The sequence below is a fragment of the Phyllopteryx taeniolatus genome, chromosome 3 (assembly GCF_024500385.1).
Source record: "Phyllopteryx taeniolatus isolate TA_2022b chromosome 3, UOR_Ptae_1.2, whole genome shotgun sequence".
Classification (NCBI taxonomy): domain Eukaryota; kingdom Metazoa; phylum Chordata; class Actinopteri; order Syngnathiformes; family Syngnathidae; genus Phyllopteryx; species Phyllopteryx taeniolatus.
The window spans coordinates 24,606,990-24,629,889 of NC_084504.1; the positions used below are offsets into that span (position 1 = coordinate 24,606,990).

General features: G+C 43.2%; 1 protein-coding gene across 4 annotated transcripts in view; it reads right to left on the minus strand.

The window, feature by feature from the left end:
- Positions 1 to 22,900, minus strand: part of aopep (aminopeptidase O (putative)) — a 96,407-nt gene that overhangs the window by 27,574 nt on the left and 45,933 nt on the right. For 2 of the 4 annotated variants that reach the window (XM_061767818.1, XM_061767820.1), the window contains one exon: positions 18,329 to 18,435. In XM_061767818.1, the coding sequence (XP_061623802.1) occupies positions 18,425 to 18,435 (11 nt within the window). In that variant the 3' untranslated portion in view covers positions 18,329 to 18,424. Of the gene's footprint in view, positions 1 to 8,749; positions 8,831 to 9,687; positions 9,749 to 10,081; positions 18,436 to 22,900 lie in introns of those variants that run through there. The other 2 variants (XM_061767821.1, XM_061767819.1) reach the window with 2 other exon arrangements.

Sequence of the window (22,900 nt, forward strand, 5' to 3'; positions counted from 1 at the left end):
ACTCAGAGAGAGACAGCTTGTCAACATCATCAATCCCACCTGTGTTGAATAGTATGCAACTGTATACTACTGTACAGTATAAACACCTGCGCACAATAAACACACAAGCGAGACACTGCAGGGAGTCCCCCCCACTTGAGGGGAGACTGACTGTGAGCTTTAAATGACCCCCAAAAAAACAAAACTGCTGCTGAGTGAAAAATGAGACAAATACACGCTGCACTCTTGTGTTTTATCTCCTTTGCTCATTAACACAACACAAATGGAGCCATTACTCCGAATAAAAAGTCTGCTGCTGATGATAGATTGGAATTGTCTAGCTTCAACTGTGGAAAATAGGGGTGTCTCTCCACAGAGCACAAATCTCACCCACTTTGTCTAATTGTTGTTTCTTGGGTCAAATTAAACAAATTCATTGAAGAAGCCTGATAACAACAACCTATTGATGCCACATTAGTGTGAGAGAACCGAGGAGCTGAGGTTTGCAACACATTTCCTTCACCCCCTTCTGGCTAGCATTTCGCACAACAGATGCCTCATCAGCCTCTTTCATGCAGAGATCCTTCTCAATTGCAATAACAGAGGTGCAATTTGCCTTTTACACTGAATCCAGCAAAGGGTGATATTGCCACATGTATGTGAGCAACTACAGAAGGACAAGATATCCCACAATCACATACAGTAATTAGATGATGTCCAAGACAGCATCTGATGTGATGGATAACATAGTTATTAGGACAGCAACAGTTGCTCTCAACACAACAACAGGTATGAAAATTCACACCCTCGTCCTGGGATTACGGAATACGCTTAATATGTGTCGCGCTGTCTCTGTTACTGCTCTTATACTAGCTAAATTGTCAGGTAGACCTACTGTATGTACCCCATTCCCTGTGTTCCCAAGAATAGCGATGTGAAAAAAGGTGGGAAAACGCCTGCTATGAATTGCAGAATTAGGAAAGGAACTCTGTTGTCAACAAAGGACCGTCTGTATTCACATCCCTGTGTGTTAGCGCATTATAACGTACACACGCAGGAACAAGGAAGTTCCGTCGAAGAAATGCCGGTGCACCACCCGTGTACAGGCGCTTCTTTAAGTTTTTTGGAAGACTTCTGGTCCTCCCCATAAAACGGATTTCAATGACCATTGGCGGTGGCCGGAGGTTACAAATCTACCTTTGTGTTTTAGTGGTTCGCACTTTTAGTTCAAAGATGAGTTTGGCATCTTATATTTGCCTGCATCTGTAATGTTCTCTAAAATTCAAAAATAAATTAGGTTGGTTCATGGTGAGCACATACAAATAAATTCTCTCTAGTATGGGTTTTCTGCCATATAACGAGAGGCGGTTTGGTGATTTGTTTATTTTATTTTTTTCCACAGGTGTGACAAATCCTATTTAACTAACATCTGTGAGAAATGACAAAACTGAGGAAAATACGTCTCTCATCAGACAGGGCTGAGGACGTTGCAAAATATGGAACCCCTATGTTTTCATAACTGTTTGCTAGTTTTCTACCATATTACTGGAAAAACAACCATTTTCCTTCCAATATTTGTGAGGACAGAGTGGTCCGAGGAAGAATCCGTGAAAATTTTGGACGTACCAGGAATTTTTCTGACTTAAAGGACAAAACTGAGTCTCTGATGGTGTACAAGTTTGGTGTTAGTGGAGCTTTGTATCTACTGAGTACCTTTCTCGTTATTTTATTGCGTCTTATTTGACTTATTGAATGCCCTGGACAAACATCCACCTGTCAAGACCTCTCATTATGACATATCTTAAGTTGAACCTTCACCAGCCTTTCATAGCTTATAGTGTTTTCTCACAAATAAAGCAGTCCATTTTCTCTTGTGGCCACAGTATATGTGAGCCTTTCTGTATTTATTGTCAATTCATCCATCTATGGCAATATATGAACCTTTCACCTGAAGTGGAATTGTCAGTCCATTCCACTTTCGGTCAATCCATTAATGCTTTCATAGTTCCTGCTTGGAAAAATCCCAAAAGAAGGCCACTATCTACTGCCCAGCCTTCGTTTATTTGTCACTAGATTCCGATCAAAAATGCCTTGCAAAGTCCACTTTCATCACAAAAAAAGAGAACTAATGTTGAAAATATTGGCCTGACCTCTCGGTCATATCAACCATGATGTGTGTGAAATTGAAGGGGTGTGCTGTACATTAGTGGACCGAGCTGATCCCGCAGTGGATCTGATGATGGAGTAATGTATAAACAAACAGACACACATACAGCTTGTACTGCTCTTCTGAGCATTTCCCATCCTGCTGTGATGAAGCCTGTCCGGAAACGGCCTGCCATTTCCCTGGAGGTTCCTATTGCTCCACTCCGGCATCATCTCTGATTCATTGCCAATAAATGCCAGAGAGAGAGGACCAAAGAGAAAGCGAAGAGGTGATGGAAGGCTGAGGAGGCAACATAAACCAAGAGACAGTGATGGGAAAACAGAGAGGAAGGAAAAACAGATGTGTGAAGGATCTCTTCAACAAGAGTTGCCAGAAATAGTGCTTTGATAGCATGACAGGTATAGTTCTTCAAAGTCAAACTGTAAAACTGTTGAACATAAAGAAAAGGCAACCAGAAGATGAAACCAGAAGGATTCGGTGTAAAGCATTTGGGGTAATTTGAAGATCTTCAATCAAGTCCTCCAAGAGCGTTTTTGTGTTCATGCCGTTCTTCACTTTTTGCCTTCTCAGGTGAATTTATGTTCGAAAAAGCTCCTTAAACTGTTAACATACTGTGAATTATATCCTAAAATAAAAATGAGGACCTGCACATAATTAAAAAATAATAACCTCCAGCACGCCCTCGACCCTAGTGAGGCTACGCGGAAAATGGATGGATGGAATAATAAAAAACATACTACACTGCACTTATTCTTGCCTAACTGAAATCATGTAGAACTATTACATCTCTAAACATCATCACATCTTTAACTATTTATAGAATTCAACTGAAGTGCCAAAGACCATTGTAGCCCACTCCGTCTCCACAGACACTCAATGAGCTTCTATTATAACAAGCAGAAACCCAATGGCGTGTTTTCATAGCATGTGAGTCAAGTGGGAAGGGGCAGAGTGGAGTGGAGGTGCAAATGAGGTGACGGCAGCATTTTGCCTTCCTGCAGTCACTACGAAGATTGACTGCCATACTGCACATTCTTATTTTACCACGCACGACAGGTCAAGGGTTGAAATCTATTGGGCAAACGGAAAGCTTCAATAAATTGGTCTCAAACTGAGAAGGAATGTCAAGAATCTAGGGTTACACAATCACCCACATGTGTTTATCAGGAGGAAGAGCTATGTAAATATGGTCTGTATACAAACCTAATCAAATCTACAGAAAAGTCCGTTGTGTCCGTTTGCATTCTGCTCGAGATATGTACAACAGAATCTCCACTAACATGAACTGTGGAGGTTTTCTGACTCTCAAAAGTGAACCATATTCTTAAGACTGCATTCTATATTTTAAAGTCGCACACATCTGTTAGACATTTAACCGATCCTGCAAATCAGTTGTTTAAATTGACTTCACTGAGGTCGTTTGTAGTTGCTGACCATAAAGCACGCTGTAAAATTCCACGCCGATCAAGAAACGCTTCAGGCATGTTAAATCCAATCAATCCAGATGATCTTACGATTATCGAAAGGCCCGTGAGGATGTCCAGGTGAACAGCTCGATCAATTTTCCATCTCACAAACGTTGTCTTCTAAGAGACCTTATCAATGCCAGAGAAGTCATCTAAGGTGTTCCCAGCTTTTTCCCGCTTCAAGGTTTCCTGTTCTGACCGACAGGGGCAGACGGCGGCCTCATTATGTCTACCGCAGAGGAAAATGAGAGCTAAATGAGGCCCATTACCGTGCGGCCATGACTAATATTCCGCTTTAGACTTCCCAGCACACCGGACACATGCATGTTGGGCACATGTGCACAAGCTCGTTATACATGTCTACAAAAAGAAGTGGTCAGACATGGAGATTAGGTTGAAAAATCAATAACATTACTGCAGAACCACGTAGGAAGGCAAAGGGGAAGTTGGTCGTAAACCTGGACTTTATTGGATTGAGCAGAACTCTGGCTGCTCAGCAGGGGGTGTCTGGCTGTTTCCATCTCTGGCATTGTGAGCGTGTATTCCCTAATCATCCATCAAGTCGTTAGTGCTAAATGCTGCCCGAGCTCTGACTGAATGCTCCCCACAAGACGTTACACCTCCCTCAAGCCTTTCTCTTTCTCAACCCCCCTTACCTCTCACATCACCAGGCCTGTTCTGTAGCATGCCGCATTCTTTGAATGAGAGGTGCAAAAATTAATCGATTAATCGACAACTAATCGAGTATCAAATCCATCGACAACTGGTTTGATAACAGATTAATCGTTTAGAGCCATTGTTGCCGATTTAAGATTGTCTAAATCCTCTGATCTCAGCCTCTCAACAATAAATATTCTCTGATTTCTGTAGTCCTTTATGAAAGCAGACTGATAATCTTTTGTGTTTAATCAAAATAAGACTTTTACAATCTTCTGCTTTTACTTTGGAAAACAATGACAATTATTTTCCCCAATTTTCTGACGTTACGCGTAGTAGGAGTAACCTGTAATAGACAAATGTATTTTGAACCTCAAGCAGCCTCAGAAGCGTATAACATTACATTAATCAGTACCCAAGAAGTAGCTCTTAGTTCCAAAAACATTGCTGAGTACAACATCCCTCTCTCTTCTGTAATATTGCCTAATTGTTGATTATTTGGTTTGGTTCAATCATTAAACAAAACCAAATAAACAACAATAATAAACTATTATACAGCAATCAGGAAAAAAAAGATTTTAATAATACTAATGATAATTATAATAATGACAATAATAATAATCCATCCATTCATTTTCTGTACCGCTTTTCCTCACTCGGGTCACGGACGTGCTGGAGCCTATCGCAGCTATCTTCGGGCGAGAGGCGGGGCATACCCTGAACTGGTCGCCAACCAATCGCAGGGCACATTTTTTTCTCTCACTACAAATAATGTACCTTTGTTCCTTATCTATGCCAGCATTTACTGTACTGACATGTAAAACAATTAAATTCTCTCCCACTAGATGGCAGAAGGTGCAATTAACCTGTGCATCAATCACCCTGTTGCTATTCATACAACAGAGCTTTGTGTTCAACTGAAAAGCCTCACAAGTCATTTTGTGAGCAAACTGAGACAAGATCATAGTTATTTCAGCACACTTTTTTGTGACGTCTTTGTTTGGTAGTGTGCCTTGAGATTTTTCCAATGTAAAATATGTGCATTGCCTCAATAAGGCTTGGGAAAAAATGATCTATTACCTTAACCAGTTATTTTCATCTCCTTCTACCTGTTGCTACCCCTGACTATTGCACTGTGAATAACATTCAAACAACAACCTGGTGGGGAGTGGTGCATAGAGGAGGGGGCTGAGGTGAAATTGGACTGTTAGTGTTTGAAGTACATGAAGGAGTACTATAAAGTACACCTGGTCTATCCATGGGGCAATCTGCACACACATCAACAAAGGGAGGAGCGAGCCTGGATGCAGGAGAGAGGGTGAATGGGGTGGAGGGCTAAAAAGGTGGCGGTGGAGGGGGTCACTTCGTGTTTCCTTTCACCGTGGCTTTTATGGTGTAACTTCAAACGCTGACCTCTCCCTCCCTCGCTCAATCCGTCCATCCACTCGTCCCCTCCCTCCCGCTTTCTCGCTATTGTGTATGGCCAAGTGGACAGCAATTGGCCATTCTTTCATGAGGTGGATTATGGCACCCCCCTTCGCTCCCTCTTCCCCTCCCTCCACCTCCGACAGGAAGAGGTTCTTTTGCTGCCACTTTTGGAAATAAGTGTGCTTGTGCACGAGTGTGCGCCTTGTAAACACATATACCAGACGGTAGTTTCAGGTGCTTGAAAAGGGGGCGGGGGGCAGCTCTACAGGCATGTGCGTGCCCCTGGATAAAAGAAAGGAACATAGCGCACTAATCTAGATCTCGAAAAAAAAACATGTTTGGGCTTGAGTACGCTGTGGATTGCAGCTATGTGCACGTCTATGTTTTAAATAGATTCATAACTATAAAAGCTTTAATGTTACCACTTAGCAGCTATGTAAAGTGCTACCTCTAAAGTCCAACAAAATATGTTACGGGACACTGCTTCGAAACAATGATTTCCCATAGGATATACTGGAAAAAGAAACAATCTATTCAAGAGTCAAACTGTCAACATCATAGGACCCTGTGTTCTCAGTAACATTCTAACTGTCAGACAAGTGTAAAAATTAGCTAACCACAATTAAAAAAACACACTCCTCCTGAATTTCAAATGCACCTCACGTCTCTGTTGTAACTCCTGTTAGTGTAACGCGACATTAACTTTGATTAAGCAGGGTACACACATACCAACATTCGGTCCAGATTTGAGCATTTTCCATCCCTTGCGATCAAAGTCAGAAATGGGACGATTACCGGATTTCTCTGAAAGATTATCCTGCGGGGTGTTAGGTGGGTTAAGAGTGATTTTTCTTCCCCAATTTGCTCAGAAAACTGTTGGGACCGACAATTGTAAATGTTAAACCTGTTCAATATTCACGATCCCAAATCCTTATGTGTGTTGTGACAACACTGAAGTCCACCAACCCATGGAACAAGGGGGATAGCGACGTGAAACGGAACCATAGCCAATTAGGGAACGACCTGACATCCTGCTGCTGCCAGACACAAATAGAGGAACAACTAGTTGTGTTGAGTGAGTGACTAACAGTTAGCATAGCTTCTTCTATTTCATCTTCTACTACTATGGTTTCTTTTTCTTTGTATTTTCCGGTAGTCTGGATGCCCTGCACTATGCTGCATATCACAGGTTAATCTTGGTACTACAACAGACATCTGGTTTGGGGAAGGGGACTTGCAACTGTCGGTGGAGATACCGTGTTATTACTTTATTACTCCACAATGACGTTTAGATCGTAATGTCGACTAGTTGCCGATCACTTGTTTTTGGCTTGAGGAGGAGGCGGAACCGCTTCACTCGATGGATAAGTGCGCTGAATGAAATAAGTCCGTCACATTAATTATTTTAAACAGCCTTTTATTTCTGAATGTGCAGCTTTGGTAAGTGAGGGAGAACCAGTAAAGAAAAAAAAAATAATCATCAGGCTCGATAAAGAAGATGTCCATGATTATTTGCAAACCCGCTGTTGTGGGCTCAGAACTAAGACAAGCTGTGCAAATGCTACCTGGCTGTCGCAGCTCCAAAGCACAATGAGCGAAAGGTTTTTTTTCTCTAGATGGAAATACCATTATGTGGCAATGGGTGAGCCTTGGACCACCCCGCGTCCATGTTCTTGTGATCAATGTGTATGTTCTGCGAAACTCTGGTGGATGAGCTGTCCATTTTCAGTGAACATAGATTACTGTAAATAACTCTATCCTCCTGTGATTTTGTTAATTACAGAAGTGAAAATATCAATGATGTCATCAGCGACTAGTCGACATCGGTGCTACTTTCATCACATTACTGTCCACTTTAAAAAAAATCTGATGTCATGCAAACCCTATCATGTGTGTGCTGTGCTGTGTTGGTCATCTAGAGCTGTTTCCCCCAACCTTTGTTGAGCAAAGGCACACATGTTACATTAGATTGCTGAACAAATATACATTATTTCTAGTAAATAGATAACTTTCAGACCAAATAAGAGAAATTTTCCACAGCACATTGTTTGGGAATTACTGATCTAGAGTACACTACACAACGTAAGAACAATAAGCACACAGTACGCACTTTCTGACTTTTCACCGCCATGTGTGGAGTCTCTCTTAAGATGTTAAAAATTGGTATGTGTGTACAGTGCTTTACAGATGATGCTGCTTATAATTTCCTGTGTATATTCTTCTCGCATGTTCTTGTCGTCAAAAAACAAAAGAAAACAATGTGTGGTCATCCTTTGATGTTCTCCATGGATGCCTTGCATGAACTGGTACATGGCAGCGGTTCTCAAAATTCTGAGGTCTGTCAGTTATAAGGCATATTTTTGCTGACTTTAGAGCATCCACTGCATCACATTAAATGCCCTTACTCCTGCACAAAATAATCAATAAATAAATTAAAAGTATGGTTTGTGAAATGCTCCATACAGTCTAGAAGCACGAGGAGGGTGATATACAGTATAAACGGCGCACTACTCTGTCTAATGACTCCCGGCCCCCCGTGCGGCTCTCGGATCAGTGTGCGTCCATTAATGATGCAGGCGTTTGTACGCGTGTTTGTGTGTCAATTAGTGGGTGGAAGGGATTAGCCATCCCTGGGGATCCTTAATTTACACCACACACACAATTGCATGATCATCTTTTTTGATCAGTGGGTACTATTTTAGTGGGTGTCATACAGGCCACTTTGACAGGAAGTACTGCAGGGGATGAGACAGACCGTCAATGGCAGAATGTCACGACCAAATTGCGTCCACTCTTCCTTACCCCTTCTCCCATACACACGCACTGACCATGACCAAATACAGACAGAGTGGCATGCGACGTATACAAGTGCATGACAGGTTAAATATGCGAGCAGAGGACTCCACATAAACACAGACAAGGCAGTCTATCCTTGGAGCAACAAGACAAACAAAATTTGACATTGTGTGATTAAAAATTAATGCAAAAGTGCCACGATGTGGATAACATGTAATAGTTACAGGTGCCAATGACATAATAAAGTGCTACTGACCTCTTTGTAGTTCACCTTGGGCTCTGATCGCTTCCGCTTTCTGCCCTTCCCCTGATGACTGAGAAGAATCCATTTTGCAACCTGCAGGAGGGAGGATGAGGAGGGGGGCGGAGGGCAAAGAGAAGAAGGAGTGAAATGAGGGGAGTAATGAGGTGGAGAAAAACACCAAAAAGTAACGCTGAGTGAGCTGTGGGGAGGGGGGTGGGTGAAAAAAATAAAAGGGAGCGGTGAGGGAGACGGTGAATGCACGATACTTAACCTGCGCGTGACGTCGCTGGAGTGGAAAGTCACACTGGGATTTATCTGAGAGTTGCTCAGTGAGCCACTAGGCTTGCTTAACATACAGTGCAATCATTCGCTCTCCTTCTCACTCTCTCTCTTTTTTGGAGACGCACATAAATCCCAACCTCTCAGCGCTCCGTCACGCTCCATATATAACCCAGACAAACAGACGACTGAGACAAAAGAGTTAATAGTGAAAGTACAGCCCTGGAGCACCCGCAAAACGCCGCTCCATTACACAGTCAAAAATAAATAAATAAATAAAATACAATTTAAAAAAAGAAAAAAGCTGTCTTAAATGTGCACTTTTCGCTGTGACTCTGGTGGGAGTCATTCTCAAGTATCTGCCACAAATGGTGAAGTTGGCAGGAGGAGGGGGAGGGGGGGGGGAAACAAAAAAATCATTTGTGAACCACACGGGTGCTTTCTGGGGAATGTGATAGGCGACACGGAATGAAAAGCAACAGATGCACAAGCGGCGGGCACTCCACTACAGGCTCGGAGATGCAAAGAAAATGAGAGGTGAAGATGAAAGATGCTATCAGACACAGAAAACAGAAGAAGGAAAAACAGGGAAATAGTGGCAGAGAGTGCCAGTATTGGGAAATAGTTCAAAGTGGAAGACAAAAGGGGGAGAAAAAAAAAAAAAGACTTACCTCCGCTTTGACTTCCTCCACCAGCGTCGCCTCGGACCACACAGCGCTCCTTTCGTGCAGCCTCTGGCCGACAGAGGAGGAGAAGAAGAGCTGTGAGTGATTGGGACAGAGTGGAATGCTGTGAAGAGAGAGCAAAAGAGAGAGAAGGACAGAGAGAGAGAGAGAGAGAGAGAGAGAGAGAGAGAGAGAGAGAGAGAGAGAGAGAGAGAGAGAGCAGGAAGGGGAGGAAGGAGGAGAGGGGAGGTGGGAGTGCAACCACTCGCTTCTCGGACGGAAACTCACGACTTGACTCTTTGAAGGAGGAAGTGGATGAAAGGCGATATCTGACATCAGAAGGAATGATCGCATCAACCCCCCCCCCCCCCCCCCCCCCCCACCACACCTCCGTAACACACACTCACAGATGCACATATAAACAAGCACAAACACACACCACTTACTCTCTAACCTTATTAAGGCTTTCAGCAGAACTGAAGCCCGAGTGATGTGGACGCCACAACAACGCACAATAGAGCCACTCACATAGCCCGGACCTCCACCAAGGCTTAAACCCACAAAACCAATCAGTGAACATATACACACACACACATATACACACACACACAGACATACACACACACTGCTGCAATTGGCAGGCGACCAGTTCAGGGTGTACCGCGCCACTCGCCCGAAGATAGCTGGGATAGGCTCCAGCATGCCTACGACCCTAGTGAGGATAAGCGGTCCAGAAAATGGATGGATGGATGGATGGAGGGATGGATTTATATATCTATATACTGGATGTGATTTTTTTTTTACTGCCAAATACAAAACAAATGTCAGATTTTCTCACATATAGACAGCAAATTTAATCCAAATCCGATATAATTTCATTGAGACATAATTTTTCTAATTATGAAAATAAACATTTTTAGAAAGATTAAGAAATGGAATCTCAAATAATTTTAGAGAAAATATTTGTTCTATTTTTAATAATGATAAACGAACAATATCTATAAAATATTTTTTATGATCAACATACTGAATGTCACCATAATTTAATAGAGCAATGCATACCCAGGCCTGTCACGATAATCACTACATCGACTTATCGATCACGATAGTTTTTCCGGACTCGATAAATTGTCATTTTTCTGGTGAGTCGTCGGCTCACTGTGGGATGGCTGCTAGTGGGCTCATGGAACACCGCTGGACTGTTTAGTGTACTACTGTGTACTAGTGTACTACTACTTTACTGTTTAATATTGGCTCTGTCCAATACTCCACAGCCTCGCTCCATGTGCAGTGCGTAGCACACAACCGAGACACTTAAGGGAAAGTAACTGTTTATTATGTTCGCTAGTCCACAAGCGAACGAGTTAGCCTGTGAGCTAACGAGCTAGCTCATGAACTAAACAGCTCGCTCCATCGTGGCGACAGTTTAAAACGACAGTCCCTCGCTCTGAGTTGTTGTGCGAGTCCCAAATTAACACACACGAGAAAGTTAACTGTTTATTAAGCAAAACCTCAGCGGCACACGTTATTCAGCCAGTACTATGGCGAAGGTATATTTGATTGAGGTCTGATCTCCAGCGACTTCAGCGGACCAACCACACAAGCTTGCAGCTCGAGGATGGGCCTTATTTTTCATGATTACAGAGGCATGAAGAACAACAACTTTATTATCGTTTAGCGTGATATTTTTTAGGAAAATATATCGTCTTAATTTTATATTCTTTTTTAAAAATCATGACAGGCCTATGCATTTTCATTTAAAAAAAAAAATAATAATAATAAATCAGTGGGAATGCAAAGGTCAAGTGGTAAAATTGAATTCTTTGGCTTTTGACTTTTTTGTGATACCACCACTTTATGATTCTGGTGAGGCAAAGTGGGATGATGACAATCCATTGCATTCCAATTTCTGAGCCGCTTATCCTCATAAGGGTCGCAGGAGTGCTGGAGCCCATCCCAGCTATCTTTGGGCAGGAGGCAGGGTACACCCTGAACTGGTTGCCACTCAATCGCAGGGCACACATCAAAAAACAACCATTCACACCTACGGGCAATTTAGAGTCTTCAATCAACCTACCATGCATGTTTTTGGGAAGTGGGAGGAAACCTGAGTGCTCAGAGAAAACCTACGCAGAACATGCAAACTCCACACAGGTGGGGCCGGGATTTGAACCCCGGTCCTCAGAACTGTGAGGCAGACGCTCTAACCAGTACTCCACTGTGCCGCCATGATGACAATCCATCCATCCATTTTCTATACCACTCGTCCTTACTAGGGTCACGGGTAAGCTGAAGCCTATACCAGCTAAATTTAGGTAAGAGGTGGGATGAACATTTGACTGGTCGCCAGCTAATTGTAGGATGAGAACCATAGAACCGCATAATTATTGTGACATAGGAAAGTATTACACACTAACTGTTCACAAAATCCTCCATTCGGTTCATATCACGCTTTTGTGGTCACGGTTTTCATGGTTAGGTTTACGTTGACTGTTAGGAAAATCAATTACATCTTGTATAGTCAGGTTAAAACTGAAAGAATGAGGCAGTCCGACATTTGACATATCATTGTGACAATCAGGTTAAACGTAGGTGAGATTCTGGGTGCAAGAGAGGAGACATGACTGTTCCAACGTGCTTTTCATTAATTATCTTCATCATTATCAAGAACAAACGCTAAAAACAAATTATTATTCACTATTACTAAAATGCAGTGGAACCTTTTGTACATATTGGGCAGAAAAAACGTATCATAAAATGTAAACGTAAACATAGCTCTTAAATCTCTGACAGTTAATTAAAAAAAATACCTTTACAATTAATTATCAACAACCTAAAGTGAAGCAATAACATCTTTAAGCAAACTACATCAGTACAACATTTTCCTGTTTTTTTTTTTCATCCTTTCGTGGTGTCTTCAAGTAGCGAGAAGTTTGTATCTGTAAGGGATGGCCACTTGATTAGGGATAGCAAGGACCCTAACCCATCTTGTCATCTATGTGGTTTTGCACTCAAAACACTCCAACAGCTCGCAACCCATATTAAAGAGTTTTGGACTTTGTTAGCGGAACAGGCAAACAAACATACGTATTACTGAATTACAGAAAACAAATTGATCTCTCCAATAATTTGGGGGAAGCCAGCACACGCATAAAAGCCTTTTTTATTTGTTTTATATTTTTAACTTTCTCCAAGTACAAAACCGAAAAAAATCCATCAGTTTTACCGAGTATCGTCCCAGCACTATTACACACCTCTCTGTCCTGGTACAATATGACAACAGAAAGAAGACAATAATATAAAAAATAAGAATGGAATGTAATTTGGAAAATGAGGGTTAAGTCTTCATGTGAAGGGACTCCGCTCTGAAGCAATCACCTTCTGCACATTTGCCAAAGAGTTAGTACATGCGTATTGACAGTTCTACCAGTTGATGTGAAATTTTACCTTGAAACATTGCTTTTACTATGACAAAGCCATACCAATGAAAACAAAACTTCATTGGCAGAGGTAATCAAATATCTTACTATGCAGGACACTCCTTACAAACACACACGCACATACGCACGCACGCACGCACACATTCCCACAAACGCCCAGTCGTGATTCAGCTTGTAGTATTCTCCATTGGCCACACACAAGCTTCAATACTACGAGCGCAAGCCTCTGTGTGTATGACACAAAGCTCCTCCAGCAGAAATAGCGTGCAAGCAAAAGATGGAGAGCGGCTCAGAAAAGAAGTTGTCAGAGGGGGCTGTGGAGAAGCCAGTGAGTGCTGAGGCAGTAAATTGGCATTGTGTAACGGGATACCGCACATAGCTCTTTTTGCAGCCTTGATCCCCGCTACCATTCCACAAATAGCAAGGCTTTTGTCTACCTCTCTGCGAGTCCCCCCGCCGCCCGTCTGTGTAGTGTCTCCTCCGGTCAATCAATATTATCTGGATTTACACCTCTCAGCCACCATCTCATCTTGCTCTCCTCACTTTAATCTTTTTTTTTTTTTTTTTATTATAGAATGACAACTGTTTGGAGCCAGTTAGCGCCATGATGCATTACAAACAAGATTCCCAACTGTATCACAATTTACCATGAAAAATATTGGTGTTATTGTAACTGGAATTCCATCCATCCCTTTCTATAATTTCTCTCATTAGGTTCTCAGGTGAGCTGGAGTCTCAATTTCACTTTGGTTTCCAGCCAAATGCATGTCACATACTGTATAGATCAGTATTTCGCAACTTCATATTATTATTATTATATTCTAATATTAAAACAATATTAAAGAGTTAATTTTCATAGTCAAACTGGGAAATGTAATCAATGCTAATCCCTATTCATTTCCCCAAATGTTTAGCACTGTGATTGTAGTTTTCAGGGATGTAGCATTACAGAGTATCAAATTAAGAAGTCTTTCTAATATTTTATCCTCATGTAACTGAAAAGCTCTTGAAACTATTGTATTGAACTGTTCGGTGCACAATACCGGATGCAAAAATGCTCTGTACATATGCGTATAAGGTTTGCAGGTCCACATCTCTTAACCTTTCTACTCTTTTGCCATTTTATTTCTTACTTGCCATAGGTTCTGCAGATGGAAATTAGCCACCGTGACAAATAAAAGAATAAACTCAATTATATGATGACCACAATTTGAACACTGATTTCAAGAGATTCTGACTTGACTGCTGCACGTTTGGTTCGTTCATGTTTCCGTCACTGGGATTGCCTTATTTTTTTAAGTTAACATTTTGTACAGTATATTTACTTACAGGGGTTAGCACATCTGCCTCACAGTTCTGAGGACCGTGGTTCGAATCCCAGCCCCGCCTGTGTGGAGTTTGTATGTTCTCCCCATGCCTGCGTGGATTTTCTTCAAGCACTCCGGTTTCCTTGTGAGGATAAAGCGGTACAGAAGCTGGATGGATGGATTTACTTACAGTAATGCCCTCGCATGTGGGAAAGGACAGCCACAACCCACAGACTCACCGACATCACATGACGCACACCACCAGGCCCCGCCTCTTAAAGGCACATGTACACAGAGACTACAATACAGTACGTATTAAGTATTTTCGATACACTTCAAATTGCTATCATTTTTTTATGTTTACAATGTTTTTTTCATACATTTCAGGCATGTGGGAGGGGTAAAGCTATAAAACAAGTTTTTATGTGGTCTCTCTATATTGCAGATTCTCACCTATTGAGGGTGGGTCTTATTCAAAACTCCAATTTGACTTGACATGAATTGTAATACACTAGTAATATTGTTTAATATCCATTCAACTAAAGGAATCCCACCCAATAAATACCTCCCCCCATCTGCAGTTGAGTGAAAAAACTCCCCTGAGCAACAATTTGTGTAACTACAGTAATAAAACAGAATCACTACTACAACTGTAGACAATTTAACTAGTAGCTAGCACCTTCAACTTTCTCACAGAAAAGGCTTGCATTATGTCATCTAGATTAAAATTTCTTCCGACAGAAAAAATATATTTTTGTTACATCAGTCAGTTACATCCTAAGCAGCATGAAAGGGCTAACGTTGGCTGAACGAGCAGCCCTTGTGAATCGTGGGCCATATCTTTATTTAAACAAAAGTACCTCAGCCTACATGTATCCTCCCAAAGGGACTGCTTAGTCATCTGTTGATGTGTCCAAAATAAGCTGGAACTTGTCTTTCCATTCCCGTTCTCTAGCTGCGGGACAGCTAAATGTCATTGTTTAATATTTCCTGCCTTTCTGCAACTCAAGCCTCCATGGAGAAATGTGTGGACGCAGGACAAACAGAAGCGAGCCACAGACCATTTTCTCCTTTCTTTCTTTCCTTTTTTTTTTTTTAAAGCATGTTTGTGTCCCGTGTACACAGTATACACAAGCGCGTGCATTTGTAAAAGGTTTGGGTCGATGAGGCTGATCTGATTAGGCGGTGACTGGCACATCAAACACCAGAAAAGGCCTCGGCTGCAGGCCAATCAGGTATAGCAAAACAGAAGTCTGCTTCCCACTCTATGAGCCCCCACCTACCCCTCCAAACCCGAAGGCTCCTGTTACATCATTTCGAAAATGAAGGCTCCCACCCAGACGGCAACACAAACATCCATAGGCTGCTGATTAAGATCAGTCATCATGAATGGGGAAAAAAAAGAGAGCATTGAATAGCAGAGAAGAAGGATTGATTATGGGAGCAACATAGCCAAAAATGACGCCAATTGATGAATAATCACACATCATTTTTAAGTGTCCTCACTAATGTAAGAAACGCGTTTCATTAGGAGAATAATCCAAGTCAAATGCCCAAATATTTGGTGACTTAGACCACAGACAGTTTGATTTAGACACCCGTTGAATGGAACTGTGCGTTACATATTTCACTTCATATGTTGTTGATGAATGGAAAACCCTCACTCTCATGTTGATTCACCGACAAGGATGATTGATATGTGCAATATTCCCCGCATGCTCGATGATGTCACAGCCCCCAGTAAGAACAAAGTGGCCATTAAATAGTAAATAAAAGGGAAACTAAACAAAAATTACTCCATTGATTGACATAAAAATAAAAGAGGTTTACGATTACCCTGAATAATAACAAGATAAGCCACTGGACACTTTATTCGGTACAATCGAAGGAGATTCAATACAAGAGCAGTGACAAAAATTCTGCCTTTAAGACAAAGATCACCAATAAACCACCAGATTATTAAAGATATTGTCAAATTAATACCTTTCAAAATTGAGCATTATTAGTACCTTTTGTACTGGATCTCCTTAGACTAGAAACACATGATGGTAGAGGACCATAATGTACTCCAATTGTGTATGATACTACTATATATAAGTATTAGATTAATACTAAACCTATAGTACTATAGGTTTTACACTTTTAAGAATTAAAATAAATAAATAAATACATAAATAAATAAATATTATGTTCCAGAATGACACACTGTCATTGTCACAACTTGATCAAAAGGAAGATCTTTTGGCCCAAGTTGAAATCTATTGCTTTTTCAAAAATGGATCATTTTGACTTGATCCCCAAAAAACCTGCAACCTCCGTCATTGAGGTCTATATTTTGTCTAGATTTCAATCATTTGCGTAAATTTTAGGGGCCTCTTGGAATCACAGTGTATATTGTTTTAGCACCTTTTTGGGGGCCTCAACATGCCCCAAATTCTTTTTGCAAGTGTGTGTACCCTGGAGAAACATTTTAGGGGTCCCTTACACGACTACAACTTAACCAGTGGTGCTCCCTGGAAAGTTGGAAACAATTTGTCTTGGACACCAGTTTCACCGATCAACAAGTAATGTGGTTGGACATGCCTATCATAAAAGGACGCAAGAAAAAGTCCCAAGGACCTATGCCCGGAATTAAACAGTGACCCATATTCACTTCTTTTCTCGCACTTCTTTTTATTCCCGCCTGTTCTCATTTGCCGTGTTCCTTGTGTCAACAAACCAGCTCCCTCCAGCCACTCGTGTCTTGTCCAGGTGTGCCTCGTTGTCCCGTCAGTTAGCTTCTATTTAGTTTCCTGGCTTCTTTCAGTCTGTGTCTGTTCGATGATGTTACTGTGTAAGTCGTATTCATCTATTCATGTTATGTTTCCTTTTGTGCGGAGTTATTTTCTGTGTTTCTTTGTTACTTTGAACCTTGTTTTTTTTTCTCTGGACTTCACTGATTTAGTGGTTTGATTCTACTACATACCTCTTTTGGCTTTTTTTGTTTTGTAATTAAATACTATTTTGAGACTCTTGCACTTCTGCCTGGCCTCCCTCCTTCCCTGCATTTGGGTGCTCCACCTTTTGCTTCAACATCACGAAAACCTGCAAACTTGGAAAAGTTCGCCTTTTGTTATAACAATACTACTATTACTACTAACAATTATAATGATAATAAAAATGTTTCCTGTTCAGTGCACAAAGGCTGATATTGTTGGCTTTGGCCTGCATATGCCATGCATCACAATAAATGCTTAATAAGAAGCATGTGTATTGCTACGTCTCATATAACTAGAAGTAGCAAGAACATCCCACGTGCTGTTACCGGTATTTTACAAAATATATATTTTTAACATTATCTATATAAAGACTGAAGTGAGGGAACTTCAGTGGACGGATAATTGAATTTATTATTATTTTTTTCATTTTCTACTTCAATTTAGGGCATTTCTCTTCTTTATTTTTGCATGTTCGTCTACGTTTGATCGATCTAGTGTCATTTTGGGTCTTTTTGGCTGCTTTTATCAATTTTTGGACTTCTCACTTTTTTCCCTCAATTTTGTCTCGGCTCTTTATAATTTTTACTTGCATCTTCTGCATTTGACTTGTTTTGTCTCATCACTCTGGCCAAAATTAAAACTTTACATTTTTAGGTGTACGTAACATAACCAGTGAGTGAAACTTTTCATAAGCTGCTACCTGTTCAGTGCACACAGGCTGAGATTGTTGGCTTTGGCTTGCAATTGCCATGCATCGCAATAAATGCTTAATAAGAAGCATGTGACTTGCTGCTTCTCATATAATTGGAAGGAGCAAGAACAATAAGTGGAGTGATTTATGAGAGATGACAGTAAAACATTACATGTGTGGTGCAGACGCATTCTAGTTGGAATGATCAATTTAAAATTTGGACGAATTAATACTAAAATGACAATTCAGAATGAAGAACAGAAAACAGACAACCTCACCTTGGGAATTCCGGTCGATCCAGCCAGTCGGCATAAATAGCGTCGAGCGTTAGGCCTTTTCTGGAACACAATAGCACAAGTGTTAATATTTTTCCGATAATTATTCTGCCAATGACCCCTTATGATGAAGACAAACGATGGACTTGGTTCTCCCTTGCCCGGACGCGAGTCAACAGGGCCCCCCTCTGGAGCCAGGCCTGGTGGTGGGGCTCGAAGGCGAGCGCCTGGTGGCCGGGCCTGCACCCTTGGGGCCCGGCCGGGCACAGCCCGAAAGGGTAACGTGGGTCCCCCTTCCCATGGGCTCACCACCTGTGGGAGGGGCCATTGGGGTCGAGTGCAGTGTGAGCTGGGCGGTGGCCGGAGGCGGGGACCTTGGCGATCCGATCCCCGGCTACAGAAGCTGGCTCTAGGGATGTGGAATGTCACCTCTCTGGCAGGGAAGGAGCCAGAGCTGGTGTGTGAGGTCGAGAAGTTCCGACTAGATATAGCCGGACTCACCTCCACACACAGCTTGGGCTCTGGTACCAGTCCTCTCGAGAGGGGTTGGACTCTTTTCCACTCTGGAGTTCCCCACGGTGAGAGGCGCCGAGCAGGTGTGGGTATACTTATTGCTTGGCGCCTGTACGTTGGGGTTCACCCCAGTGGACGAGAGGGTAGCCTCCCTCCGCCTTCGGGTGGGGGGACGGGTCCTGACTGTTGTTTGTGCCTATGCACCAAACAGCAGTTCAGAGTACCCACCCTTTTTGGAGTGCTTGGAGGGGGTGCTGGAGAGCGCTCCTGCTGGGGACTCCATCGTCCTGCTGGGGGACTTCAATGCTCACGTGGGCAATGACAGTGAGACCTGGAAGGGCGTGATTGGGAGGAACGGCCCCCCCCCCCCGATCAGAATCCAAGCGGTGTTCTGTTATTGGACTTCTGTGCTCATCACGGATTGTCCATAATGAACACCATGTTCAAGCATAAGGGTGTCCACACATGCACTTGGCACCAGGACACCTTAGGTCGCAGTTCGATGATCGACTTTGTGGTCGTGTCATCGGACTTGCGGCCGCATGTCTTGGACACTCTGTTGAAGAGACGGGCGGAGCTGTCAACTAATCATCACCTGGTGGTGAGTTGGCTCCGATGGTGGGGGAAGATGCTGGTCCGACGTGGGAGGCCCAAACGTATTGTGAGGGTCTGCTGGGAACGTCTGGCAGAATCCCCTGTCAACTCCCACCTCAGTCAGAACTTAGCTCATGTTCCGGAGGAGGCGGGGGACATCGAGTCCGAGTGGACCATGTTCCACGCCTCCATTGCTGAGGCGGCCGACCGGAGCTGTGGCCGTAAGGTGGTCGGTGCCTGTCCTGGAGGCAATCCCCTCACCGTTGGTGGACACCAACTGTGAGGGACGCCGTCAAGGTGAAGAAGGAGTCCTATCGGGCTTTTTTGGCCGGTGGGACTCCTGAGGAAGCTGATGGGTACCGGCTGGCCAAGCGGAATGCAGCTTTGATGGTCGCTGAAGCAAAAACTCTGGTATGGGAGGAGTTTGGTGAGGCCATGGAGAAAGACTTCCAGATGGCTTCGAGGAAATTCTGGTCCACATCCGGCGTCTAAGGAGAGGAAAGTAGTGCACCACCAACACTGTGTATAGTGGGGATGGGCCACTGCTGACCTCGACTCTGGACGTTGTGGTCGGTGGGAGAATACTTCAAAGACCTCCTCAATTCCACCGACACGCCTTCCCATGAGGAAGCAGAGTGCGTTCGACCGTGTCCCTCGGGGAGTCCTGCGGAGGGTGCTTCGGGAGTACGGGGTACCGAACCCCCTGATACGGGCTGGTCGGTCCCTGTACGACGGGAGTCAGAGTTTGGTCCGCATATCCGGCAGTAAGTCGGACTCGTACCCGGTGAGGGTTGGACTCCGCCAAGGCTGCCCTTTGTCACTGATTCTGTTCATAACTTTTATGGAAAGAATTTCAAGGCGCAGCCGAGGCGTAGAGGTGGTCCGGTTTGGTGGCCTCAGTATTGCATCTCTGCTTTTTGCAGATGACGTGGTTCTGTTGGCTTCATCAAGCCGTGACCTCCAACTCGCACTGGAACAGTTCGCAGCAGAGTGTGAAGCGGCTGGAATGAGAATCAGCACCTCCAAATCTGAGACCATGGTCCTCAGTCGGAAAAGGGTGGCTTGCCGTCTCTAGGTTGGGGATGAGATCCTGCCCCAAGTGGAGGAGTTCAAGTATCTTGGGGTCTTGTTCACGAATGAGGGAAGAATGGAACAGGAGATCGACAGGCGGATCGGTGCAGCGTCTGCAGTGATGCGGACTTTGTATCGGTCCATTGTGGTAAAGAAGGAGCTGAGCCGAAAGGCGAAGTTCTAAATTTACCGGTCGATCTACGTTCCTACCCTCACCTATGGTCACGAGCTGTGGGTCGTGACCGAAAGAACAAGATCCCGGATACAAGCGGCCGAAATGAGTTTCCTCCGCAGGGTGTCCAGGCTCTCCCTTAGAGATAGGGCGAGAAGCTCGGTCATCCGAGAGGATCTCAGAGTAGAGTCGCTGCACATCGAGAGGAGCCAGATGAGGTGGCTGGGGCATCTGATTCGGACGCCTCCCTGGTGAGGTGTTCCGGGCATGTCCCACCGGGAGGAGACCCCGGGGACGACCCAGGACACGCTGGAGAGACTACGTCCTTCGGCTGGCCTGGGAACGCCTCGGGATCCCCCCGGAAGAGCTGGATGAAGTGGCTGGGGAGAGGGAAGTCTGGGCGTCCCTGCTAAAGCTACTGCCCCCGCGACCCGACCTCGGATAAGCGGTAGAAAATGGATGGATGGATGGATTGTGGCAATGACTGTTAATGCCCAAAACACCCAATCAAAACAAGGCTCTGGGAATATATTTTTAGGTTAACAGCAGATTTCGGATTCAGGCCGACACCTTAAACCAAACGTGGGGCACACTCACAGAGGCATGCCCAGACAATGAAATGAATTTGAATGTATGCCGGGAGAGTAAACAGGATGCGTGTGCAGCCGAGGAAGTCACAGCACACATGCTGTGACCCCACTGCCGAATAAACACAAATGTGCATGCAAACATTTCAAGAGCATTTGTAATTTTGCAAGCATACAAAGGACACAAAAAGGATCATGGTAAATAAGCTACAACATATTTCCACATCATTATCATCAAGTCTGGGCTTGAGGGGAATTCCACACTTGGCTAGGCTGACTCATTTATAGCACATAGTGTGTCGGTGAAGCCATGAAACATTTTCTAATTAAACCTCAATGTCAAACCTTTGGACTTGCAAATAAACATACATACAGATTGAGCGTTCTTTCCCATGTAAAAGAATGAAATGATGCTAACATTTGATTTATCAAAATGTAATAAAATGTAATCAAAATAATGTACACAATTAAATTAAAATGAAAGTACTCTTCCTTGCAGGAGCCCTCCAAATGTGTCATTTTGCGATGGCCTTTTCTTTTTCCGCAAGCTAACCTTTCAGGTCATCCCACGGATTTTCCATTGGATTTAGGTCAGGGCTCTGGCTTGGCCATTCCAAAACTTACATTTCTGTCTGGTAAAGTCATTAATTGGTAATTGTCAAGCTGAAAGGTTAAATTATTTTCAGCCTCATCTATCTAGCAGACGTCTGAAGGTTTTAGGCTAAAAGTGACTGCTATTTGGAAGTCACATAAGTCCCTCCACCTTGACCAATGCCTTAGTTTTCAACATTTTTGTAAAGAGAAATAAAGGCTTCCTACACATTTTCTTAATGCCACAGGGAGTGACGATTTCTCAGACTCGATGCCCAAAGGTATTCAGCAGGATTCCACTAATTGTTGTTGATCAGTAAAATTCTCACAGGCTTATAATGTCACCAATTTTCGCCGGTCCACCTTTAATGGCCAGTACTTTTGAGCAGCACATGGTGCGAGGTTGTCGCTTACTGCGGGCGTGCAGTTATTTAAGACTTCTGCTACACATTTCTTAAAGACGGCCCCGATGTTTAGGCTCAGTGGGGGGAGCCAACTCATGCAATAGCCTGGCGGAGAACCCACACTGTTCCATCATCTCTGACGCCAGCAGCGGCCGTGGTCTCTCGTAATTGCAGGCTAGGGGTTAGCTTAACTAGCAGCTGAGTCTTCTTTCAAGTTTTTCATGGATGCGTGCTAGTGGTGAACCAAAAAAAAATACTAGAAGAGATGCAATCTTGTGAGTTTTTATCATCGAAAAGCAAAAGTTTATCTAGATTAAAATAGAAATAAAAAGCTTGCCATTCCTGTTTTCTACTGTAAAGCCACTCGAGCAGTATATTCAAAGGGGACAACTTGTAGAAAATTTTACTTTTGAATTGTTTGTATCCAAGTAATTTGGTCTCTGGAGAGATTACCACCAGTGTAAAATTATATAACCAAGTAAAGCTTTTGTTTTCTTCCCATTTGTTAAAATGTGTCTGTGAGCAATCTGTTCTGAATTTTGCCATAGTGTAAGATCACCAAGTCTCCGCCAATGATTGAGCAGCTAGGCTCCTAG